The 25410-nt window shown below is 41.3% G+C and overlaps 1 protein-coding gene across 1 annotated transcript in view; it reads right to left on the bottom strand.

Moving 5' to 3' along the window:
• tbc1d22a (TBC1 domain family, member 22a) overlaps positions 1-25410 on the bottom strand; it is a gene marked incomplete in the record, with an annotated part of 156978 nt that overhangs the window by 61397 nt on the left and 70171 nt on the right. Inside the window, 2 exon segments of the mRNA XM_036148865.1 lie at positions 1429-1504; positions 14722-14828. Coding sequence (XP_036004758.1) covers positions 1429-1504; positions 14722-14828 — 183 coding nt within the window.

Below are 25410 nucleotides of genomic sequence, written 5' to 3'. Positions count from 1 at the left end.
TACGGCTGCATATGCCTCGTGAGCGTAAGGTGAAGAAGTTAGAAAGGGAAGCCTCTATTTTTTTTCCTTAACTCCGGGAATAAAAAAAAAAATCAAAAAACGATAAGACAGAGAAAAGGGCAGCTTTGGTAATTAACACATAATTTTAACCATGTGTGGGAAATGTCATTAAACTGTGGATGATTCCTGCATATATTATCTTCAAAGCCCCCAGCCGGCCTCATCTTGGCACTTATATTCACGAGCATGCACACTTTTCCAGACAGCCGGGTGGAATGCAGATTAGTTGGATGCGATATTAAGAGTCGTGTCATTTAAGACGGCTTCAAGCCATCTAAAGTTGAAGCGTAACAAACAAACAAAAAATGTCACTGGTTTACATGCGCAATGGAGAGAGTGATAAAGCACGCACCTGCAATATATGCTTGATAAAAAAAGGGGACAACAACAAATCCTTCAAAAGTAAACAACTCAAATGTGGCACACTTAAATTGCATATGAAAAAGAAGGTGATATGAACTTAAACCTTATTATTATTATTATTATTATTATTAAGGCCCCATTTTTTTCAGTTTCAACAATCAGCCTGGTTGGCTTCACAACAAACATTGTTTACAGTGAGTCGGATTACTCTGAAATTATTATATTTCACTGTTTTTGTTCCGGACAGTTGTTTATTCTAGCCTTGATTTGAAGACAGGTTAGAAAACATCTAAAGAGGCCTTGAAGAAACGGATTGGTCAAGACGGGGAGGGTTGCAAGGAGTTGGCTTCCGAAGGACACACCCAGGCCAGGCTAAACTCTTTTCAACTCTTTACAAATCTTGCAGGAAAATTAGTTGTGGCCTTATGAAACTAAACAGAACTAAATTGTTATTTTTGGGCACAGAAACAACACGTGAGCACCATCAAAGGAACACCAAATCAACAGTGAAACATGGTGGTGGAAAGCATCTTGGTCTGGGGTTGTCAGTATTCTGACAGGAAAGGGTGTTTTTGTTTTCGTAGAGGTAGATGCAAGAATATAACATTAGGATGAAACTCCAAATACCCCACAAAAAAAAAGAAGCAGGTCTCGACATTTCCTACCCAGAGCCTAATTTCCTGAAGACAGCCTGTTCAGGAAGTCTGAAAGGCTTGGAGCACCTCTGTGAAGAACAACATTCAAACACACACTGGTGGACTCCTACCACAGGAGATTCATTTCTGCTAATCTTAAAACATGATTACGAGAGCATACACTTTCTGTATGTGACATGTGAAAACATAAAGACAGGGGTGGGTGTTTTAGGTTCAAGGGAAACAAAAAGCATCAGAAGAGCCATAAAGCGGTAAGTGGAAATCAAGTGAAAATGGAAGCATTGTTATCTAAAAGAACTTTATGGATGGGTGGAGGGATGGATGAAAGGAAGCAAGGCGGATGACTCACCATCAATCCTGCTGACCAGCTCCTCCAGGGCCTTGACTTTCCTCTGAATGCCTGGCTGAGCAAATGTATAGTTGTCCTGAGGAGAGGGCAGAAATCAGACTGAGTCAACGTGGACTCGGGCTTTGTCTAGAACAGTGAAACGACTTCAGATGGCCAAGTTTTGTTTCTTTCCGGGCGTTAAAACCTGCTGCAAACTTTCTGAGTGGCCATGAAGAGGCAGCCATCCTCAATACCAACTACTACAAGGAACCAGGGAAACATGATCATGTCTGAGCCTGGGCTAAGCAGATAAAATGAAAAATATTGACAGTCTTTATTTTAGTATGACCCCCATTTGCTTGAAATATGTCCAACGTGCTGTAAAAGAGACGCAGTTTGGAGAAAGCCAACATCGTTTGTTTCGGGGTGATGTTCTGCAGCCACTTGGCCTGAGGGTCGGTGCTTAGCGGCGCCCGCCGGAACGACTGAAAATTTCACATTTTCACTTTAACAATACATTCTCGCCAAAGTTCAGAAGCTATTACACATGTCAAGTGTGTTTTAGGAGGCAATTTCACAGCTCGCGTGAAGTCCGAGGCATCTTCGAAAACTGTAAATAAAGAGCTCCCTGAAAGTGGCACGGCAAAACAAACATCAATCTGGCCTTTGGAAGAAGAAGAAAAAAAGGGGGGGGATGATTATGAAGGTCTGAGAACACAGGAGAAATTGTGTTTCTGCTTAAATAGCGAGGATTCTCATTCCCACTTAGATCTCATCAAGCAGTCAACCCAAAGAAGCTACTTATGTCCAAACACAACTTGCACAATTTATGACGGTGGTTTAAATTTTGTGGCTCATCACAAAAAAGGGCAGTTAAAATATACAAATTCCTAAATGTCTGAACTCTATTTTGAGACTTTTCAATCTTAAAAAAAAAGGGGGGATAATAGACCTGATCATAATCACAGGAGTCCGCAGAGGCAGACAGTTGAGCTTGCAGAATACGATCCGTGTGGGATCAGAGCGTAGGCATTTAAAGTGCGCGTGCCGGCGCTCGAACACACGCACACGACGAGGATTACGTTTCCTTGAGGGGTCATTTTGGCGTGGCTGGAGAACAGCTGATGAGGCAAACGACCCCGCAGATGGGAGAGAGGGGGAGAGAAGATGAGGAAGAGGAGAAGGAGAGTTGCAGCAAAAATCATTTACAACAAAAAAAATAGCAGCTGCAGCTGTTACTCCGGCCAACAAGATCTTAGCAGATACTGCAGCATGTCTTACATAGGAGGCAGAGCGCTGGCTATACAGCTAACGACCTCGTCCGAAGATGCTCAACTTTACGCCTACTTACCAACACCCCTCCTATGAGACCAATTATTGCAGTAATGGAGTAGGACCAACAATAGCCTCTCTGAACAATCTGGAACTCCACCCTCTGCACCACGGAGAACATTTAAACACGTCACAATCTATACAAAAGCACTGAGGTAGAACCATCGTATAGTTTCTATAGTAAAGTCCTCTCAATGAGATGCCACAAAAAATGTTGGAGCGACCAGACTCCCACCCTGATGCATACTACTGGTCAGCTGGCAGAAGAAATCATAGTGCACCTTTCTAATGCCGCAAAGAGGAAAAATGCAGCTGTTTGAACAACGTTAAGGGGGCATATGATGCAATATATCTCTTTTTAGCCCTTAAATACCTTTTATTGTGTACTTGGACTTTCTAGAAATTCAGACCAAAGCACTCCAGTTCCACTTCATGTAGACCACAACTAAATGATTTAAAAGTGAAAAGGAAGGTACTAAAGAGCATCATATATACCCCCTTTAAGTGGCAAAGCCCTGGACATTTATCAAGTCATTAAGTCACACAGAATTTTCACACATAACACACACACGGAAAGATATCATGTTTTCTATTTTTTTTTATAGAGTTTTTGTCAACAAACCAAAAGATATTGACCCTACGCTCTAATTAAGCCTTCACTATTCTAAAACCACAGATTGCAAGTTATGTGCAACATGACTGTTAAGCACGCAACTTCAGACCGGCTACAGAAGCAGATAGCCCAAATAATTAAGCAGCTATATATAAGCCTATAAAACTAGTGCCTCTCTATTAGGAGCAGAGCCACAAAAAGTGTTAATATAGTGACTCTTAATTTAGTACTGCTAAATACTAAATTTAGGGATTGTTTTTCTTACTGTATATGTTTGCTCAAATCTAGGCATCAAGACCAAAAAAAGCTAAAATTGATAGAGTACCATAACTGCAACTGTAATAATTGTATAACTTGAGCTGCACAACGAATAATTGTAGATTCCTTTATCTTACTAAAAAGAAACTAGACGCTGGTTTAAGTGCTTTTGTTGAATTTTTTTTTAAAACTATTATTTTCACTGAACATCATTCTGTGGGAAACTCATACACATTACCACATTCAGAGGAAGTAAGTGGATTAAAAGAAAGCATTTATCTTCTAAACATCTCTGATCACAACAAGTCCGCGTCTCTCATCGGGTTTCTTTTTTAGATCTCTTCTTCCATGCGTAATGTGGGCTGAAAGTACTCCCCCACCAGCGCAGGTTTTCACTTCTTCAAATCTATTCCATCCGTCTTGAACCCTGAGAGCGTGAGTAGCCATGACAACATGCAACTTCAGCACTCCTGTTTACAATTAACCTGAAACTCCTATAATGGGCAATTTTTCTCTTACAATTTTCACAAAACCTTTGCCTCACGCAGCATTTATCCATTAGTTTGATTTCTTGATCCCTCCATAATCCCACCCTGAAGTCATTAGGTTTCACAATTCCTCTCTTTCCACACTCTGAAATACCTTTTAACTTCACTTTGTTTCTTGTTCATTTACATTTGTACGCCACCTCCATATTCTGCCCCAGAGCATACTTGGCTTTCTCCTTTTCCTACCACTCCTCAGTAATGCAGTTAGGAGCTAAGCAAGTGAGAGGGCCAGTGCAAGTAATTACATTTGCATTATTGAAGCTGCTGCCTTTAATCAACTGCCTTTCTCTCCCTCTCACCAGCTTCCTCTTCCTGCAGGCCTTTTCTCACATCGCCACTTAAACCGGGCCTGATATGCCTCATTCGTGCTTCAACGTAATTCTGGAGGGCACAGAGGCAGAATGGGAGGGCGTTTGACGTTGAGCTATCTCTAAACAAGTGAGTAAGGCACAACATGAGCATTTCCTACTGAAAACTATGTCTTTCATATCCTAAACAAACTCCATAAACCATTAAAATGTAAACCTTTCGTCCATTTGGAGAGATTTGTCAATAGAGACCATTCTTAAGTCCGCTCCTTTTTTCAGAACAACATTCACAACCCTGCTAGAAACATCCCTGCCAAAGGCCGACAGATGAATGAATCTGCTTTTTACAGTCATCTTCAGTCTACAAGGATCATTTTTCAACAACTAAGAGATCTGGAGATGCAAGGAATTACACCACCTTTAATGACTCAAATGACTGCAAGATCCAGACATTTAACTCCATTCTCTTTGGAATAAGCGCTTAACTACGGGTTAATCAGCCAGATTAATGATGGCAGCCTTGACCAAAGGGATTGTGGGTAGTAAACCAGACATTTTCCATCTCCGAAATCCTTGTCAGTGAAAATGTTCATGACACAACAATGGAAAAGGCACCGTCACTATTCCACTGTGTTGAGGATTTCTTAATTGACACTTAACTTCTGAGAGTGCCTCAACTTAGATCGATTTCCATTAATTTTTTCAACCCTTTGTATGGCCTAATCCTGACATTTAGACCAAAACCTAACCACTTTACTATAGTTTACTATTGTCTCTAATATTTGGTGAAGGTTTTTCTGCTGTAATGAGATTTTTTTTCCTTGTCATGCTATTGCCTCTCACCGTTTCTTTGTAATCTCTTTTTCTTCAGGTTTCCTCAAGATTTTCTGTCATACCAACCCGCCTGTTACTCGTCTTTACTTTGTGCTTTTTGTCATGTTTTCCATTTGCCTCCAATTTTACTCCTATTCTTCTTGTTCTCACTTCCTCTCCTTGTCAACCCCAACAAGTCCGATCTTTGATCAGCTGAGGCAACACAAGGAAATCGACACCAACTTGTTTATTATTCATACATTTTTCCTGTTCTCCCGCCATCTGTCCGTCAATTCACAAAAAAAAGCATGGCACTGCTCTGTGGACACGCGTCACATAAACAGGAACGTCTGCGTCTTTTCCCGAACAAGGTGTCAACAGCCTCCCGGTTCTCTCCTCTTTTGTTCGTTCCCTTTTCTCTTCCTCTCGTCTCTCCCAGTCAGCTGAATCAATAGCTGCTCTTCACCTCCAAGTCCATTCTATTAGGGCCAACAATGGCTTCACGTTGGACTGAGATTGCTTCCTTTTGTGGCAACGGATGTCTATCAGCAAGTTGGACAGAACCAACACAACAGAGCCGGAGCGGGGAGGTATACGTGTTTGAGAGGGGAGGAAAAATGTGAGAAGTCAAGGGAAGAAGGAAAAAAGAAAGAGATGACAGGTCACGATAAAGACTAGACAATAATGGACACAATGGACTGAAGGACAGGGCAATCATCTGTCATTCACTACTACTGTAGGTGTTGCAGAGCAAGACAAGAAAGCAGAGAGTGATAAGATGAGCGGGTCGGATTTATAGACAAAGAATTAGTTCATTACACCTGCAGGGAGATCCAGCACCAGTCAAACTGATTAATCTACAATACATTCCTCTTTAAAATATTCTTCATTTTATGAATCGATTAGATAGTCTTCAAGCTTCTTAATGAACCATGACCTGACGTTTCCCCTGACAGAGATTCTTAAATCCCTCCACAAAAGGTGAAAGACCAGAGAACATATCACGTAAAGTCAGGAAATAGCTACTCTAGACTAGGCAATACCTTCACTGAGGTAAAAAATGCTAATGTTTTACAAATAATTTGAACTACCACAAGTGTTGTGGACTTTGCTTTATACAGACAAAACTAAGATGAACCTTTTGTACAACAAACTCTCTAGGTGGGTTGGGTGTAGAAATAAGGAGGAATGTCAGAAAATTCATCTTATGTATGGTGCAGGATTTGTGATGCTGTGGAGCCATTTCTCTGTTAAATGCCATTTAAACTTCAGGACATCATAAACGGTCACTAGTTTAAAGGTCCAGTTTTAAAATTAAATTCAAAATAAATACTCGATTTGATTTCCATGCTGGTCACACACTAGATAAGATTTTGACTGTCCAGGAGACTCGCAGAAGGAAGCATAAGAGCACTGGAGATATTTCAGTTTCCAAAGAACACTCTCAGTTTAACAAAGACTGATTACTGTAAATACAGAGGTGCATCTTCTGTTATTGAGTTTTTCTTAGTCTAAAATATTGATGTGTTTTTTCAATTACCTGAAAGTAGTACTGATTTAAGACTAGCCGAGGCACCCTAATGCAACACCTAAAGTATGTGCATGTCCAAGAAAATTTACTCAGGCTACCGGGATAAACTAGGCCTCTCTAATTATGCATACTGTGCTTCTCATTTACTGGACATTTAAGAAATTGCGCCCCTGCTGAAAGTAGACAGTTACTTGGTAGCTTAAATAAATTTAAATGCATGACCTGTCGTCTACAACCTCTGCATTATTAAAGTGGGAAAAGCCTGAGCAGGACGTTTTAAACATAAGAGAGGAGAATCTAACTGATTTATTTTAGCCCCACTTTATTCTCATCACATCCTTCGAGCAGCTGTTGCTGCTTCCATCTCCAACGACCTCTAGTTTAGCCGGCTAAGCAAACATGTTGTAGATTGTGAAAGATGAAGGGGGATAAGAAGGTAAATCTGTGAACTTGTAATAGAGGGAAGTGTGAGGAGTTCAGTCAAATATTTGTTCCTCAGTCAACGTACAAAAATAAAGAACGCCAACATATACAAACAGCATGAGACAAACATACACACCAGATGGCTGATCGGTCCGTTTGTCTGTGTGTGTAGGTTAGTGTTTGGGAGGGGTGGATGAGTGACAGACCCTGGTGGTGTTGGGGGACCCTTGGGAAAACAAGAACAAGACATGGCGTCTGGTTTGGTCTGGCTACCGTCTGCTAGATGTTGTCCCTCAGACCCCTGTCCGCACTCCAGGGAAACCCCATCTCTAGCTGCCACCCTGGGAACAGATGGTTGCCTCGACAGTGAGTGGGCATATTCCGAGTGGCTTGCTGTTCCAAGAGGAAGGAGAAGACGTTTTCTTCTTGACACAATGCTATAATGTCACCATGATTATTATTTCGCAGGTATTAAATGTGTGTGGTTTGACTGTAGACAGTCAATTTGATCTAAGTATGCCAAATATGGCAGGTCATGGTCCTATTGTGCATGGACTTTAATTACAAATGCCATATATCAAAGGGAAGAAAAAACATGCATGTTGATCTCTTATTTGAATCTATGCAGGTTTTTGAGATAAATAATCTAAAACAGCCATTGTATATTAAAAAATATATTATCTAGGCAAGTCATTTCAACTGAACAGAACACAGATCTGCCAATGGAAGCCATATATATAATGTATTATTTAATATCTATGAAAACTGAATAAATTTCAATTGTCTCTTGTCTGGAGGAGACTGATTAAGTAATGTCTGTCTTCATATTTAGGAGAAGAAAAAATATGAAGAAGGGATCAGCTGGGGGAGTTGTCTGAGAATATGATCTCTTGGTCAACAATATAGGTCTACTTGTATGCATCTAAAGTCTCCATGGTAACCAGCTTCACCAGAGGGCCAATGGGAGGTAGCACTTTCCACTGCTTCCATGGGTTTTTATGCAGATATTCACCACAGCATAAAGATATAATTTTAATTTCACAGCATACCCACTGTGCTACAAAAATTGTTTATACCCCTGGCAAACTAAAGTTTAAAGTAATCTCTTCATTTTACTAACATTCTTTTTCTGACAAGGTAATAGTGACGTGTCAGTCGCCCAGCCAGAGTCATGGCTTGAATCTGATAGAGAATCTGCAGAGGAAGCTAAGGATCAGGGTGATGGCAAGGAGGCATTTCAACCTCAAAACTTTGGACTCATCAACAAAGATGAATTGTGAAAAATATCAGAAAAGCTGGTTTTGATTTTTATTAAGGTTTGATTGACATATAATGCCAAAAGCTATTTTTCCACTGAATACTGAAGGAGAAATACTGAATGTTTGACAGACAATACATTTTTACTAAAATGTAATTAAAACAAGAATTTTCTTCCAGATTGAACTTCTACATGTATTACATGTATTATCAGCAACAATTTTCATTTTAAACTTATATGGATGGATAAAGAAACACAATTCTGCTATAGCACGAGTAGCTACAGTGGATGGATGTGGAGCAATTCTCAATCTTATTAGCTAAGAAAGTTGCTAAAAACAATTACTAGAAATAGCATTTGTAACTGCCTTGTAAACACTTTAAATCTTTCAAAAGAAACCTCTACATATGCTATTCTACTATGCTATTCTAAGAGAGGGAACATAAATTGTATGCAATTTCCAAATTACCGTCTGAAAGGTAAGATTCCTTGTACCTCCCGAGGAATATCATCATACCAAAGAGTAGCTCCGGAAACCACTGGGGCTTTGACAAGAGTGGGAGAAATTTTTATGTTCCACACCCATTTGTCAGGATTACTGTTGAAATATAATAACTTTAGATCCCAGAGCGAGATTACATTTCTCAAAGTTAGGGTGCAGGACTGAAAAAATGCATTTAAGAGCCCCTGTTGGAAAGGGCATTTCTGCAGAATTTGCATAAAAGACAGGTTTTCATCTGCTGGCTTTAAAAAAAACAGACCCAGTGGGGTTCAACTAGAAGAATAATGGACTTTTTTAGGTTTGTGACTTCATTTTCCGGTCGGAACAAGGCAGATTTAGGCAGAAGCTCATTGGCTGTGTGTGAAAAGAGCACATTAAGAAGAAGACAAAAAAATTAAAAGAATAAAAAAAAAATGAACTTCTAAAAGTAATATGTGAAAAAGTTAAAATAAAAAAATAAAGAAAAACCTGAGGAACTGTTATTTTGAAGCCATATAAAGAATTTATGTCTCTTATTAAAAATATTTTAATCAACAACACACTCTTATGACAGCTTCATTGAACTTTAATGAAACAATTAATGTACAACCACTTTGACAAGTTACATTAGCAAAGTTAGCCAGAGGCGCTGTCCAGGGTCCTAGATTAATTGGCTGGAGGAGAGCCTGGGCCAACATGAGGGTCAACGTAACAAAGATGTGCCTGAAACGGGCAAAGGCATCGATCAAAGACAACTCAATTTAAATCTAGTTTTTTTTCTTCCTTTATCACTGCAGTATTCAAAGGTGGTTTATGACAGCTCCCGCCTTGCTTAAAAGCCCTTTAATGGGTCACATGAGTGGATAATAATAAACAATACTCCGTTCATGCATGAGTAATGTGAACTGTTCTGGTCCAAGGGCTGAGTCTGCAAAGCAATGTTTTACTGTAATGCCACCCTGCTTGATGTGCAAATGGTCTGTGCACCATTATTGTGCTGATGCGCTCCTCTTACACAAATGCTTGTCCATTTAACAGAAAACAGTCCCACCATGTCAGAGGAACGTCCATCTTTAGCCACTTACCCATGAAACCCTTTCTCACTGTCCATTGGGCCGTGTGTGTATGAGGAAGATCCAAGACAAACCATCTACTCGTCAATAATCACACATCAAGAAAGATTTGACGTCTCTATGAAAGCCAGTGCGTTTATTCCCTTATAAGGCTTCCAGTTAGTCTGATTTCTCAACATAGAAAACAGAACTGCTTGGATCTCTCAGTCCAGCATGTTCTTTAGAGGAAGGCTGGTTTCGATGCTTCCAATTAAAGCGGCAGCTCATTAAAGAGGCTGCTTAAGTGAATTGACAGCCAAAATGCTCCCTTTTAGGTAAAAGAGCAGCTTAGCAGTGAGACACTAAAGCCAGCGCTAATGGATAATTTACTGTAATAAAGAAAGAAGAAAAACGAAAGGCTACCAAGTCGAGCCACTCAAAAACTGTGGCTGGTGTGGAGACATTTTAACCAGCTTTGTTCTGCGCTGTTATGCAACTAAATGCTTTTCAATAATACACTGACGGGGGGGAAAAAAAACACAACTGCATAACATAATGGTGCTACTAAGACTGGACTCAATGGACACACTGAGAGCTTAAAGAACAATGAGAACATTTACAGTGCTTTGAAAAATACATATAATTTTAGAGCTTTTTCGCGTTTTGTTACTGGGCAACCACATATTGCACTGTGCTTCCTTGGAATATAGCGTGTCAGAGGAACACAAAGTAGTGCAGACCTGTTAAGTGCCAGGAGGAAGAAACAGGGTTTTCAAACATTTACAAATAATCTGAAACGTGTGGTGGTTTATATAAAGCCCTCTTTTACTCTGATACCCTTAAATGAAATACGGTGAAATACGGTCCTGCCACAGATCTTGAATGGGATTCAGGTATGTACTTTAAATGACAATTAAACATGCTTTAATCTAAACAAATCCAGTGTATCTTTGGCCTTTTGTTGAGGGTCCTTGTCCTGCTGAAAAGTTAACCACCAGGATGAATAATAACTAATGTTTTCACACAAACCACTGAAGATTATATCATACACGTGGACTATTCCCTTATTTTATTTAGGGATATCGGTGTAAGGGGGGTGCATACTTCGCAATGTCTTGGTCTGTTACGTAAAACCCTAACAAAACACATTCCAGTTTTGGGTTGAACGTGACGGAGGTGTTTCAAAAGGTACGACGTTCTTTGCAGGACGCTTTAACTGGCCACCCTCGGCTTTTCAGCGAGGTAACGAGGTACCGACCCCACTCTCCCTCCTCTCAGTTTAACGCAATAGTACAGAGTGGATGTGAGAGGGGTTGGTGACGAGGTCAGAGCAAGGATCGGCAACTAATTACGCCGCTCAGGCACCAGCCCTCGGTCAGATTGTTTAGAAAGCATTAGGGGGGAAACATGCGGATCCCTGGTGCATTGCACATAATTAGTCCGGAGCCAAGGTCACAAACAGACACCAGCACGGGGGGACGTGCGGCCGCCACACGCATACAAAAGCACACACTGTATTCTTCTTCTCTCTTACTTCCACTGCACTCGAGCGCTCCTTTCGCTGTGTCTTGCTCTCTCAAGGGGCAACAAGGCACAGCGTCTATTAATTTCCTGAATGAATAGCCTACCAACTGGTTAACGGTTATTTAAGGACGCTCACATTTTATGCAGAACACATGCTCTGCACTATTAATTACCTTTAGTGCAAGGCTAAGCGAAAATTTTATTGCACAAATATAATGCATCCATTACAGCAACATAAACAAAGAGAAACAATCAAGAAACGTGCAATGCTCGCTAACACATTACACAACGGCTGATCAATCGCTTGAGTCATTTTTCTAGGTACCGTTAACAAAATTAGCAAATCTAATATGACATTGCGGAGATGAAGTCAAACACATCCACAGAAATAAAGGCAGAATCAAGGGTGCTAAGTAACAGTGGTGCAGCTGACTCCACCATCAGCTCAGGCGGGACCGCTTGGAATTGACAGATGGCTCGACCGTGACCGCTGAGAGCCGGGTCGATTGAGGGAGCTGGTGGCCAAAAGGCTTTGGGATGAAATCATGAAACAAAATCAAGTTTGGTGCCACAGTCTGTAGGCAATCAAAGGCTTTATGGGCACTCCGGCCCACTTACAGTGTTTCCAAACCAATCAGATTTCTGAAACGCATGCAAAAAAGCTGTCGCGTCTGTAATGTGTACACAAAAGGTCTAAGTGGGTTTCCACCAGTCTGGACGACTTTAACAAGGATCCTGCATACAAATGACTTTCGCACAGGCACAAAACAACTAACTGAAAACGGACTTGTTGGCTTTCGGATTTGTTAAAGCTGCATTTCAGATAGTAAAAACATCAGATAATATGTTTACTAGCTTTTTTTGATGAGCTTTGTTAACCCTAAATTAACATTTTCCAAGTAGAAGCATATAATGAAAAATCACACACGGTTTGAAATATTTTCACAAATTATTTAAAGAGTGTGGCTAAAATGTATTATTCTACTCCTAGAAAAAAATCCCCAAATAAGTAAGTAAAGTTAATCCATTTGTAATTTAATTTCAGTATATATACAACTGTTCTGCGAAGGCCTCAGGAGGTTTAAATGAAAAGCACTATGAGGACCAACAAACACAGCAGATAATTTAGGAATAAATTAAAGCTAAATTAGGTTACAAATCAATATCCCAAGCTTTAATGGGCCGCTGTTCAATTCATCATTGATACATAAGGAGGGAGAAAATGCAAACAAATGCAAACTTCCAAAACATGGAGTCAAACATTCAGTTTAATCAGAGAGGCAACAAAGACTCCTATTGTGGCTTTTCAACTAATCTCGCTTCTATGGAGGACTGACAACAGAAAAAGAAAAAGAAAGACTTCAGAAGTGCCATTTTCAGCTTGTCAGACGGCATGTCATGATAAACAAAGCCTGTGCATTATTCTTGGACTGAGAAACATGGTGGTAGGAGCATCATGCTGTGGGGATGCTTTTCTTCAGCAGGGACAGGAAAACTGTGGAGTTACTGGGAGAAGGAGGGGGCTTACTGTATTTTTCAGAATATAATATAACAGTGAAGTTGTAAACCTCAGCCCAATGACGGGGTCCTTTCACAGTGTGGGCTCTCCCTTCAAGCTACATCACGTAACGCTTCACGGCGTGAATGCAGACTGAAGAACATTTCCAGGATTAAAGGACTAATGTCTCAGCAGGATCTGGAAAAACTAATCCAATGCGTTTATTTTTAGTTGAATTGATTACTGCAACACTGTTTTCACAGGTCTGCCTAAAAAGTGGATCAGACAGCTGCAGCTGATCCAGAACGCTGCTGCCAGCGTCCTCACTAAGACTAAGAAAGTAGAAAACATCACCCCAGTTCTAAAGTCCTTACACTGGCTCCCTGTATCTCAGAGAATAGACTTTAAAATACTTCTGTTAGTCTATAAATCCCTGAATGGCTTAGCACCTAAATACATCACAGACTTGTTATCAGTGTATCAACCATCCAGACCACTAAGGTCTTCTGGCTCCAGCCTACTCTGCGTACCTAGAACCAGAACTAAACACGGAGAAGCAGCATTTAGTTCCTATGCTCCACTTATCTGGAACAAACTTTCAGAAAATTGTAAAAGTGCTGACAGCCTGAAGTTCCTTTAAACTGTTTACTGTTTACTACAAACATCACTTTGAAGTCCCAGTGTTTTTAATGTTTGCTTTTAGTTTCTATTTTCCAATGTTCTGTTTTGTTTCTACATTTTATTCCATCTTGCTTTTATTCTGATTTTTTTCCCTATATTTTAATCATGTAAAGCACTTTGCATCGTCTCTGTACTGAAATGTGCCATACAAATAAATGTGCCTTGCCTTGCCTTGAAACAACGAAACAACACTGTGTTCAGTCTGTGTTGTCTATGTCTACGTTAATGTTTCAATTACTCACCTGTACCCCTTAATCACAATTAAGGGGTACAGGTGCAGCATATATTTTTCCCAAGCCTAGAGCATCCTCTTGCAGCTAAATATATTAATGTTTGCTCTTTGGTTTATGTTGGTTTAAAAACATGGTGCATGTTTGATATACGTCACATCTGACTTTAAGTCAGCCAAGCTATGAAAGAAAGTACAACTTATAGTCAGAAAAATACAGTAATATAGAGGATACTGGAGGAAAACCCATAGAGACAGTAAAGGACCGGGCAGGACAGTGCCTCTAAACATCCAACCTGTTTTAAATGAAAGTGCATTAATATGTTAGAATGGGACAGCCAAAATCCAGACCTAAATCAATTGGCAATCTACTGCAAGACTTGAAAATGGGCAATTAAAAAACAATATTAGCAAGCACATATCACAAAAACGAATGTCTCTACATGTGCAAAGCTGGTAGAAGTAATGTTAGCAACTTTGCCTTGGTCTATGACAAAATTACAAAAAACAAAAAAAAAAATACTTAAGAGTCTGTGGCTGTAACATGACAAAAAGGTTAAAAGGGTATGAATCCTTCTATAATGGCACTAAACAAACCATCCAAAATTTAGCACCTTTACACCATGTTACACAACTGATTTATAATCAGGAATGATTTTAAACTGAGTTTTAAAGTCAAATAAAACACGGAGATTTGTCCTATGCAGCTCTCATCCTTTAATCACATCCAAACAAACACATATACACACACGCACGCGCGCTTACCTGGATGCCGTCCAGCAGTTTGCTCATGCACCAGAAGCTGTCAGCCTCAATGTTCCTCAGAGCTTCTTCCTGGAGACTGGACACGTCAAAGTTTTCCACTTCCTCCTCTGGAGAAGAGAAAATGAGAACAACAACAGAAGGTAAGGAACCAGCTTTGCAAGGAGCAAACAGACAGGCACAAAAAAAAAAAAAAAAGCCAGCAAGACCAGTGAAGGGAAAAGTGAAGAGAAAGTTCAGGAAAGGCAGTAGAAGATGTTGTTCAGTCATCAGCCTACTGTTCAGAGAGAAGGTGAATGACAACCAGCTTTTAAAAGCAAGACTGGCTGTTTATGTGAATATTTAGAAAATGTCACAGAGTAGTGTGTACGCCTCCGTTTCAAGTCAGAAAATGTAGTTAACATTTTGCAGGGTAAACAAAAAGGATGCTCCAAGTTTTGTTCAGCATCGACATAAAACCCATCCTTCACATTTTCCCCCTCTCTTTTCCTTATGATCCCAGCGTTATTGCGCCCCACGCTTGTGCCGCTCGACTCAGAATTTCGGGTCGAGCGGGGTGAGCTGGAAGACAAACAGTTCTGCACAGAAGCAGAGCAAAGCTGGGTTCAAACGCATCCCGGAGCGCAACGCCGACGGAACAAAAGGAACCATTTCAAAAGCGGCGAGCGAGCGAAGCCGAGTCCCCAGTCATCTCCAGTGGGTGACTTCGACGACGGGTGTCATCAGATGTCATTAACGGCAGCAGTGTGTGACGGACTGCAGGGGCTCTGACGGGCCTCTGACAAGCCACTGACAGCCAGTGGAGAGACGATGGGACGAGACTGATTAACAGTGATCCAGAGGAGGGAGGGAGGGAGGGAGAGAGGGAAGGGGAGCAGGCGTAGGAGACAAAAAGAGCAAAGCGCCTGATGTGTTATTTTTTTTTGTCTGTGTGTGTGTGTGTGTGGTTGTACAGTGCGGGCAAAAAGTGGCTCTTATGCAGTTAGGCGAGCTTATGTATTTTGAACAGACGCTTGAGGAGAATTGCGAGACCTGGCAGCTCTGCTTGGTATCCTTGGCAACCCTTGTGGAGTGCTGTCAAGGTTGTAATGAGCATGCTCAATCAGACAGACGGATGGAGGGTCAAAAAGTTGGCCGCGCACCAAACCTACAAACCAATAGCCTCTTGGTTTTAGGCGTTTGCGCTCGACCTTTGTCACACTTTGCCACGTCTCGACGTAACGAACATGGGATTTTATGCAATGCACCAACACGAAATAGTGCAAGCAAATGGAAAATGTACATTATATTTGATTTTGTATTTATTTATTTTTTAGCAAAACTGGGACAAGCTTATGTAATCACGCTTTCCGAGTCAATATTTTGTCAGACAACTCATCACTGCTATGTGTGGGGAACTTCCCTGCTTGCGCTCATTCCAAGTGATGGTGTTTGGATCAACACTGAGATGTTTCGTACCTTTGAATTCTTTTTTTTCCCCCCCCTTGTCCCGTGTTTAACAAAAACACATTTGTGACACTTCAGCAAACAGCCCAGACTGGAGGCAGAGCATCTCTGAGCACCAATTTTAAATGCTTGCCACAGATTCTTAATGTAAATAAGGTGTGAACTTTGACTGGGCCATTCTAACACAGGATTATGCGTCAACTGTATTAAGTGAACCCACCAGGCATAAACATGCATACTGAGTGATGCAATAGTGTCCAGACATCCCTAAATATTCAAGATGCACAGAGGGTGGGGTCCCCCCCCCCCTCCCCAGAAGGCATTCAGAAACTATGTGGAAAATACAGCAACTTCTAGGCAGCGCAACATTGCTAAACTAATAAAGTCGCGCAAGCATTTTTTAATCATTTAATGATTTACTGCAGTGCATAGAGTTCAAATCTCATTACTGTGTTTTTTTCCTGCTTTTTCTTATGTTGTTTTTACTAAGACTAAACATATAAAACCTATTAAAATATATTGTAGCCAAAATAACTCTAGCAAAACGTGACTCAGATGAATTTCGGCCGTGTCGATGTCTAAATAATCACATATTAAAAGTTAGCATCACGCTACAGAAACATCAGCTCAGCTGACAGCCCTGTCTGTGGTAACCCCTAATAACGGGGATCTGATCCCTCAGGAACGATTGTTATGCCAGTTTTAAAGTGTCCTCTTATGAACAGCACGCATGTCTGGAGCTGGTCAGAACAGGGCCGCGGTCCTACAGGACGGCACTCATACTTCCAACTACGCAGAAAAGTTTCCCTGTCCCTGCTAAGTAAAAGCCCTCCTGCCACCATTGTTAACTGTGAGGATGTCGTGTTCAGAGCAACGTGCAGCGATGCCTTTTGGTCTTGTCCTTCTTCAAGTGTGCCTTACTTGGTTTGTGACAAACATGACTTTGTATGGTTTCTTTTCAACAATGGCTTCTTTTTGCCGCTGTTCCATGATGAGCAGATTTATTATTTTTTTTATTTTTTTTAAATGAGCAGATTTATGAAGTGCACAACGTTCCTCCATATAAACTCAGGACCTCTGCAGCTTCTCCAGCGTCTCCTAGTTGCTTCTTTGATAAATGCTTTCCTTTAGATGTATCACACAAAAGGTGGCTGTTAACAAATAAATGCTATATTTATAAGGAAATAAAAAGAATGCCATTTACTTAAATATACACTACAACCTGTCTATTGCATAAAATACATTAAATACGGTGATTTTAAAGTGACTAAATGTAGAAACGGGTACAAGACGACAGAATGTATACAGAGGCCAGTTTTTCCCTTTTCCTCATTTCCCTTTTCATTCCATCAAAGTGGCAAAGATCAGAAAGAACAGATGCAGAAAAATCTAATTTTGCTCACCTATCAAGCTGATCTTTAATACAACATACGGATGTGGTCAGAGGCTGCATTGTGATAAGATGTCAGTATTGTTCACAGGAACTGAAGGAAATAAAAAGCTTGAAGATGTGATTCGTCAGCAGGACATACATTGCTGTTTGTGCAGAGATTTAATCTTAAAAACCTTGCTTTTGAAAGTAGATCTAAAAGTAGGAGTGAATGAAAACAGCCTAAAAATCTGAAAGAAAAAAAAAAAAACAAGTCCAAAAGTCAAAGACAATCAAGTAGATCTAAACCGCGTGCTGCAGCAGCTGTCCCAGCAGCACAGTAACAAAAGCAGCGTCCGTCTGACCAATCTACCCTCAATATTCGATTTAAAAGCCTCTTTTAGTGATCCAGAAGACAATGACGCAACGTAAACGCGGGGCCTCTCTGTGGTGCGCAGCAACCTCCAGCTCTATTGACGGCATTAAATCTGCAGTTGAAAAGATTAATTGCGAACAGACTGACTGGCAATTCGCGTGGTGTCATTGCTGATTAACAGGGCGGTGAGAGAGAGACACTGCGCCGGCGTTTTGGGAGACCCTGAGAGTCCCAGAGTCTCAAATCAGTCTTTGTCGTGCCCACGGCCTCGCTGTCGGGCAGATTCCCAAACCTGGGCCTTGACTCGGGAGCAGATTAGAAGGGACGGCTTCCAAGTGTCCGGTGGTTGCTCTGGAATTAGGCACAGCTCATCACAATAACAAGGACACACAAGAGGAAGGACTTTAGAGGAGGAGGAGGCAGTGGAACCAGAGTGGCCGAGCTCCGGACAGGCTGGGTGGAGGACAGGGCAACACTGCCCCCTGTGATCAGAGAGGGAACTGAAACTGGAAGCAATATCCAGATGAAAATGGATCGGCGCTTCAAGGCTTAGGTGACAGAGTCACTTTCATTGTCAGAAGGCTCTCTTTGATCACTACTTTAGGGTGTAAACATCTGTAATTTTCACACTACCAAAAGACTGGTTTTGTAAAAAAACAAAAAACAAAATTAAATCATAAAGGAATCTATAAAGGAAATAAAGAAAGCACAATTTTGTGTAACACGCTGCAGCACAGGGTTCCTTTACAGCTTTTATGAAGGAAAGCCCAGACTTTTCCAAAGATCCCTTTGGAACATGTAAAAGAAGAATTGCGAAGTAAGAAAGGAAATAAGACAGACACAAGGAAGGAAAAGAGGTGAAACAAGGAAGAAAGGAAATAAGACAGACACAAGGAAGGAAAAGAGGTGAAACAAGGAAGAAAGGAAATAAGACAGACACAAGGAAGGAAAAGAGGTGAAACAAGGAAGAAAGGAAATAAGACAGACACAAGGAAGGACAAGAGGGCTAGTTGAAACAAGGAAGAAAGGAACGAACAAAGAGGGAAGGGAAGTCCGAAACAAGGAAGCAAAGGAAAGGAGGGAAAAGTAACACACAGAAGAAGAAATGACACAAAAAAGGAAGCAAGGAAGGACGGATACCACTTAGACACAGGGAAAAGGAAAACAATCATTTCCATGCTCCTGCTTTTTGTCAGACCAGAAAATCTAACCCGATTCCAGACTCTGTAGGCACCCTGGTAACAACTCTAACTGTTGACCCTCCATCAAAAGCAGAAGCTAATTAATTTCGAAGGACCCAGGCCCGGCAGCAGAAACTCCCAACAAGAAATCCTCCTGGTGATTATTCCTGGTGGTCTGCCTTCACAGTAAAGCCCAGCTGACAACACATGTCTGGGGCGCCGTCTCTGCGGGGCCTGCTTAACAAATGAGCCGGGGGAGTTTCTGGCGGTTCGAGCCTGAATGAGCTTCACGCCAGTGGATGGGAGTGTCGGCAGTTTGGGTCCTGTGTGAGATCCGGCGCCCTAATTATCCTCAGGCAAATAATGCCGCGCGGATCCTTCCAGGCGGAGCGCAGAGTCCTGAGAGAGCAGACAGCGGCGTTCATCTCGGCGCGCGGGATGAGAACATGTTTGGCACGAGCTGCAGACCTCTGAGTCGAGACGGGAAGCATTCATTTAGATGTGCGTGTAAAGAAAGGAAGCTTCCTGACTACACACAGCAGTTGAGTTCTGATGTTTCTTTTCAGAAGGGGTCGTCATGGAAACGTGGTTTCCAAAAGACGCCACTTCTCGGTGCAGTTTGGCAACATTAGGCTTTGAGGTAACCTTTCGTTTGCCTCTCTTTTATCTTCCCTATTGTGCACGGTGCAGACACCGGGGATGCTCATCCTGTCTTGTTGGTCACAGCTCAGTTTTAAGGTTGTTAAATTAGTGCTCTCACTGTAGATAAGGCATGGGCTGGTTAACTGTATCACAATTCGCTAACATTTCAAAAAGTTAGTTTAATAACCACATAAAAAGCCACCTAAATACCCTTCCTATGGTTTATAGTCCATTTAATGAGTTGCCAGAGGAAGTGTGGAAGCATTTATAGTTTGCTTCAGAGTTTTCTTTGGCATAGAATATTCTTCTGCGGCAGCCTGGGACACAGCCACCTGAGGTATCATTAAGCTGCCTTCAGTGTGCGGTTGCCATTTCGTGACTGAGATCGACACGTTTCCGTCTTCCTTGAATGGCATGTTCTCTTGTCTTGTCTGAAGGAGAAATTGGCCTCTGTCTCACACCATGTTTGCACCCTGGGGAGACGGGAACTCAGAGATTCCTTAAAAGCTCCAAACAAAGCATCAATCACTAAAAACGCTTCCATTAAGTTGTTTTTTTTTTTTAAAGGGATTTTTAAGGCTGGAAAAAAAGTGTGCCAATAGTGATTTTGTGAAAAAACACTTTCTTCACAGCTGAATAAATTTACACTTGTTTTATTATGTGCGCTCTCACTCCAGCGAATAGGAATTTATTTAAAGGATTTAAACTACTTTGTACAAAGTGCCAATAATTGTATACGCTCTGTTTACATTTCTAAACTTTGGCGCACAACCCCTTCTTTGAATGATTATTTCTTCCATTTTCCTTACTAATCGTTCTTTTAACATCAACATTCTCCCCTCTCGTTCACTCTCCCTCCCTCAGCCATTTGACATCTCCTCTGTTGCCAGTCTGCCAACGCCAAGCTGTTCTCCACGTTCTCTTCCTCACTTCTCCTCCCAGTGTCCACGGAGCCAGTTTCCTGCCAGGCCCCAGGGCTCATTTCCTGTTTGTCCTGGTGCAGGGGACAACTTGTCCAAAGGGACCGACTGCTTGGTCGCAGCCAGCTGTGAGTGCTTGGCACAGCTTGGCTTGTAGAGCTGGGTTACTCCTCCAGAGACCGACATACACTGACGCGTGTGCGCCGATACACACGGCGCGCGCACGCCCGTGCCAAACGCTGCCATCTGCCCTTTTACAACTACGGGGCCGCAAGGTAACGTGATGTAAGATGATGAACGAGCTACTTTAACCTGATAGAATCATAAAGTGTGCGTGTGAGACGAGCGCGGGACTGGGGAAAAAAAAAAAAAAAAAAAAACTGCCGACAAACAAAGAAAAAAAAAAAAAAAAACACCCTGGTCTGACAAGCTTCTGTTGGTTCAGATTAATTGGGAGCAAACCTGAGCTGCCAACTTCCGAGGAGAGATTGCACCCGATCGGCTTTAACGAGACCTAATGTGCAATAATGCAGTCATCATTTTAAATTACGGCGCAGATTCCGGTTAAATCTAATGATTCTAATGGCTTACGGTTCAGGTGCTAACTTCAAACATGACACAATCTACTTTTCACTTGGCAGAATGACACCCAGCTGACACAGCCGGAGGCTTGACATTAAAAAGATAAATAAATAAGTTTAAGAAAAATTAAATAAATAAATAAAAAAGACGATGACATGTGTTAGCTCCCGGGGAAATCTGTAATACTTCAAACGTCTGCGAGCGCAGGCTGCGGCAACAAAATGTGATTTCCTCTCAGTGGCACAATTAGCCTGATAACACCGTTACCTCGTTAATGAGAAGTGAACATTTTCCAGAGAGGTGGCACTTATACTGTTGGATAATTAAGAAGACAGTCAACATGGCAAAGCTGATGACACAGGCACAGCGAGGGGACGCGCACATCCGACAAACACAAAAGATGAGAACCGATTCGTGGTGGTGTGCCACGCAAGGTGTGAAGGTATGAAAATAGACAGCTGGAGGAGAAAAAAGAGAACTTAATTGTTTTCTTTCCCCGTGCCACAGTGCCTAATTTCATTAAGTAGTCTCTATGTTTGAAACGAAACATTCGGTAGGCACCAGCCACCCCGACACCATTCTGAGGCCCTTTCCCTTAATGCAGAACCTTCTTCCCATCTTAACGTCTCATCAATACAATTTTAAGGTTTGAATTGAAGAAAGGCGTCTTCATTGGGGCTTGGTGTCAAGATTTTACCTGGGTGTAGCTTGTAGGGATTATGAAAAGACTGCAGGGCCCGAGAACTGTGCCTGGAGGCGGAAGCTTCTCAGGAGCTCTGTGTGACAAACCAGCCAGGTGATAGTCTTTGATTTTATAACTTACTCATAAAGCACTGTAAGCAAGTGACTTCATAAATGACATCTACCAGTTGGAGGTTGCTTTAGATCACTTTAGTATACTTTGGGGTCAATATCGCATATTTCATGAGAGCAAAATGGCCAACATGAGGGGAAGAATGAAAACAAAAACAAGGTGCTTCACAAAGTATAATACATGACTAAATTACACTACGTGAGATTTTAGCACTTTTATGAGTGCAGAGAGACAAAAAACTGAAGTACGGATGTAAAAAAATGGAAATAGGAAGCGATAAACTGGCAATGCATGGGCACAAAAAGTAGGTACGAAGTGACCGAATGGGAGAGATCTGACACAAATGTTGTGGGCAGCGCTCTACGTCGATTCTAGTGAGTTCAGCTTTAGAAAAGGTCGCATGTGGACTGGACCTAGCCGGTTCAGCTGAGGATGCATGAACAGTCAGAGGCAGCTTAGTGAAAGGCTCATCTTTGCGTAGGTAATGTGCGAGATGGAGAGCACAACGGAGTCCAATAGAAACGGCTGCCTCGCACTACTCAGTGGTCCTCTGTAGGAAACTTAGAATGCACCAGAGAGGGGTAGAAAAAGACAAAAGAGATGTTTAATGTGAAATAACCAGCCAGCACACTGCAGTAAGCTGTGCAAAACTGCAGCTCTTTACCAGAAAAGCTTTAACCTGGCTCGAAAACAGCCGTGTGAAGGCTGCCCGTTTTATTCAAAATGGAAGTACACAAGAAATCACCCTATGTCTTTACTTTATAGAGCTCTGAAGAAACCTTGTCCCCCTAAGAGCCATGCTTTCACTGTTCAATGAAAACATCGACCTTCAGCCTCACCAATGATAAGAAGCACTTCAGGCAGCGAAAAAAAAATAAAAAATAATAATAATAACGCCAGCAATGTTCCAATCCCCTACTATCTACTCTATAAGCAGTGTGTCCATACATCATCCGCCGTGTCCCAAAGCTGTTTGTTAGATAACGCAACTCCTTGACATAGAATGGAATACAGCTATTAATACCGTATCAGCCCATGAGCAGACACAAAACGACCCACGAGCCCCGAGGTAAGATGAGAAAGCTTAAAGTCTTTAATTTCCACCCAGTCTGCGGCGCAGTGTCTCGTCTTCAAGCGTGGTACAAGTTCTCCCGTCACGAGCCCTCGTATGCAAGCGAATTTGTAAAACACAGACGTCTACGGACGAGCGAGTCAACATGTGCACAGCTGGTGACATAATCTACTTTTGTGTAACCATGGCAATGGCAGAGAGAGAGACAGACAACAACTACAGGGATATATATATATATATATATATATATATATATATATATATATATATATATATATAGTTATTTTTTTAAAACAAGTGGTTTCCCCTCGCAGCAGCCTAATTCCACAGCGGTAACACGGAGAGATGAAAGAGAGCGATCGATGATACAAATCATAGCTGGAGCAACAGAATTGTTCCTGGTGGGTTTTTGTAATTGATAACCACTGAAAGAGCTCGCAAACATGACAGCAATCCTAGAGCTATTTTTCATTAAGAGGGGGCCAAGTCAGGTTTGGAAAATGTTGGAGTCACTGTGCTTTCTAAATGGAGGAATAAGGGGCTCTAGCTCGGCATGTATAGAATGGATATGTGGACTGCTAGGCATTTATATATTGAATTCTAATTAATCTCTAAGACTGTGCCTGTTAGTTACTGAAAAGGAAAAAAAATGCTTAGAAAAACTCTAAGGTAGAGCATTGCTGATTTTACAAGTCCAGGGGTAACAAGGTGGTAATTTGGCCCTCTGGTCTGAGAAGACATATCTCAAATTCTACACCAGCCTTTAAAACTAATATAGATGCTGTGGCTCATAGAAACTTTAAGGTTTAGCTCCTAAATCAGAAGTGCCACTCCTCAGAAATAGCTAAAACATACACAGTGCAGTCAAACAAGGCTCTCAATAAATTGTTAAAAACTTGTGCAAACAGATCTTCTGAAATCGGGATACCAAAATACCTCTGCCGCACCAGTAGAGGGTGATAGCATCTACGTGGATAACAGATCACAATGCAATGGAAGAACATCGAGCATGGCTAATGGTTTGCTAGGCTTAGTATCAAAAAATGTATTGTTTTTCAGCACATGTATGAAGAAAGCAAGACATAGGGTAATTTTCTTTTCTAACATTACAGCTGCTGCGTGCACAATTTTATTTTCATTCATAAAACGCTGAAATCGGGGACATTTCCAGGGACAGTTTTAGCTGGGGACTGGAAATCGGGGACGTCTGGTCAACCTATTAAAACAAGAAGTGAATCTGATTCCTTGCTTTATGATGGGAGAAATCTACGATACCCTGTCCAAACACGCACTACCGATCAGTCCACAGGCATTACTGAGAACGACCGGGCATCAAAGGCAACACATACTGCACAAAAATCCATATGCTTCCACAGGTTTACACCCAAGTATGACACCAGTTATCTGGACACACCAGTTATTAGTAATCGCAATTTAAGAAAGCATTTAAAAATCTCAGATTTCCCTTATTCCATAAAAAAAAGCGAAAAATCAGGCAATAAATGCTAAAGGCAACTTTAGTTAAATATTCACTGCACAGGGACATGCAAACAGAATCATGGGAATGGTATAAATTCCCACCTGGTGGTCAGACTAACAGTAGGAGCACCTGGATGGATTTTAATTTGATTCCCAAAGTAAAGTGAAAAGGTCAGGAAAACAATTTTTTTCACAATTAAAACATGATCTGCTCGTGTGAAATTCATTTGAGAGCTTTTCAGTTTTGGATTTCTTAAACAATATTCAAATAAAAAGAAACTAAGTTGCATCTTGTGTCCATTGCGTTAATTAAATAGAACTGTTGGCCATTTCTCAACCTCTTTTGGAGATTTTTATTGCTCTTGTTCGAATACGGTGGAAAGAAAAAAAAAGCATCAGTGCTCAGCAACTACAAGGTTTAGAGCAGCTGCGTATTCAACAAATGCTTTCTTTCCTTCTCTGCTGCTTTTCTTAGCTATTCTATGAGAGCTGCACGGGAATGCAGGCTGCAGTCCAGGTGCACTTAGTGAACAAGTGAGTCATGCGCTGCTCTTGCTTTCCCGTTCAGGTGCTTTTATCGACAACTGGAATTTAATTAACGCTTTAAAAACATTTATTACACTGACGGCCTGACAACTGCTCATTTATTTTAAGATCTTTTTTTAGCTCATGGACATAATTCCCTCGTCGCTGTGACAAGCATACATAGGCAGGTAATGTGTCATACATGAAATCTGTGTTCAAGAGGTTGAATCACCATTTTATGATTTAAAAAAAAAAAAAAAAAAAAAGAAAAGAAAGGTACAGGCTG

This window comes from Fundulus heteroclitus, chromosome 17 (assembly GCF_011125445.2).
Source record: "Fundulus heteroclitus isolate FHET01 chromosome 17, MU-UCD_Fhet_4.1, whole genome shotgun sequence".
In the NCBI taxonomy this organism is placed as follows: domain Eukaryota; kingdom Metazoa; phylum Chordata; class Actinopteri; order Cyprinodontiformes; family Fundulidae; genus Fundulus; species Fundulus heteroclitus.
Note: the sequence above shows the minus strand (reverse complement) of the source record. Positions and strands in the feature narration are given on the sequence as shown.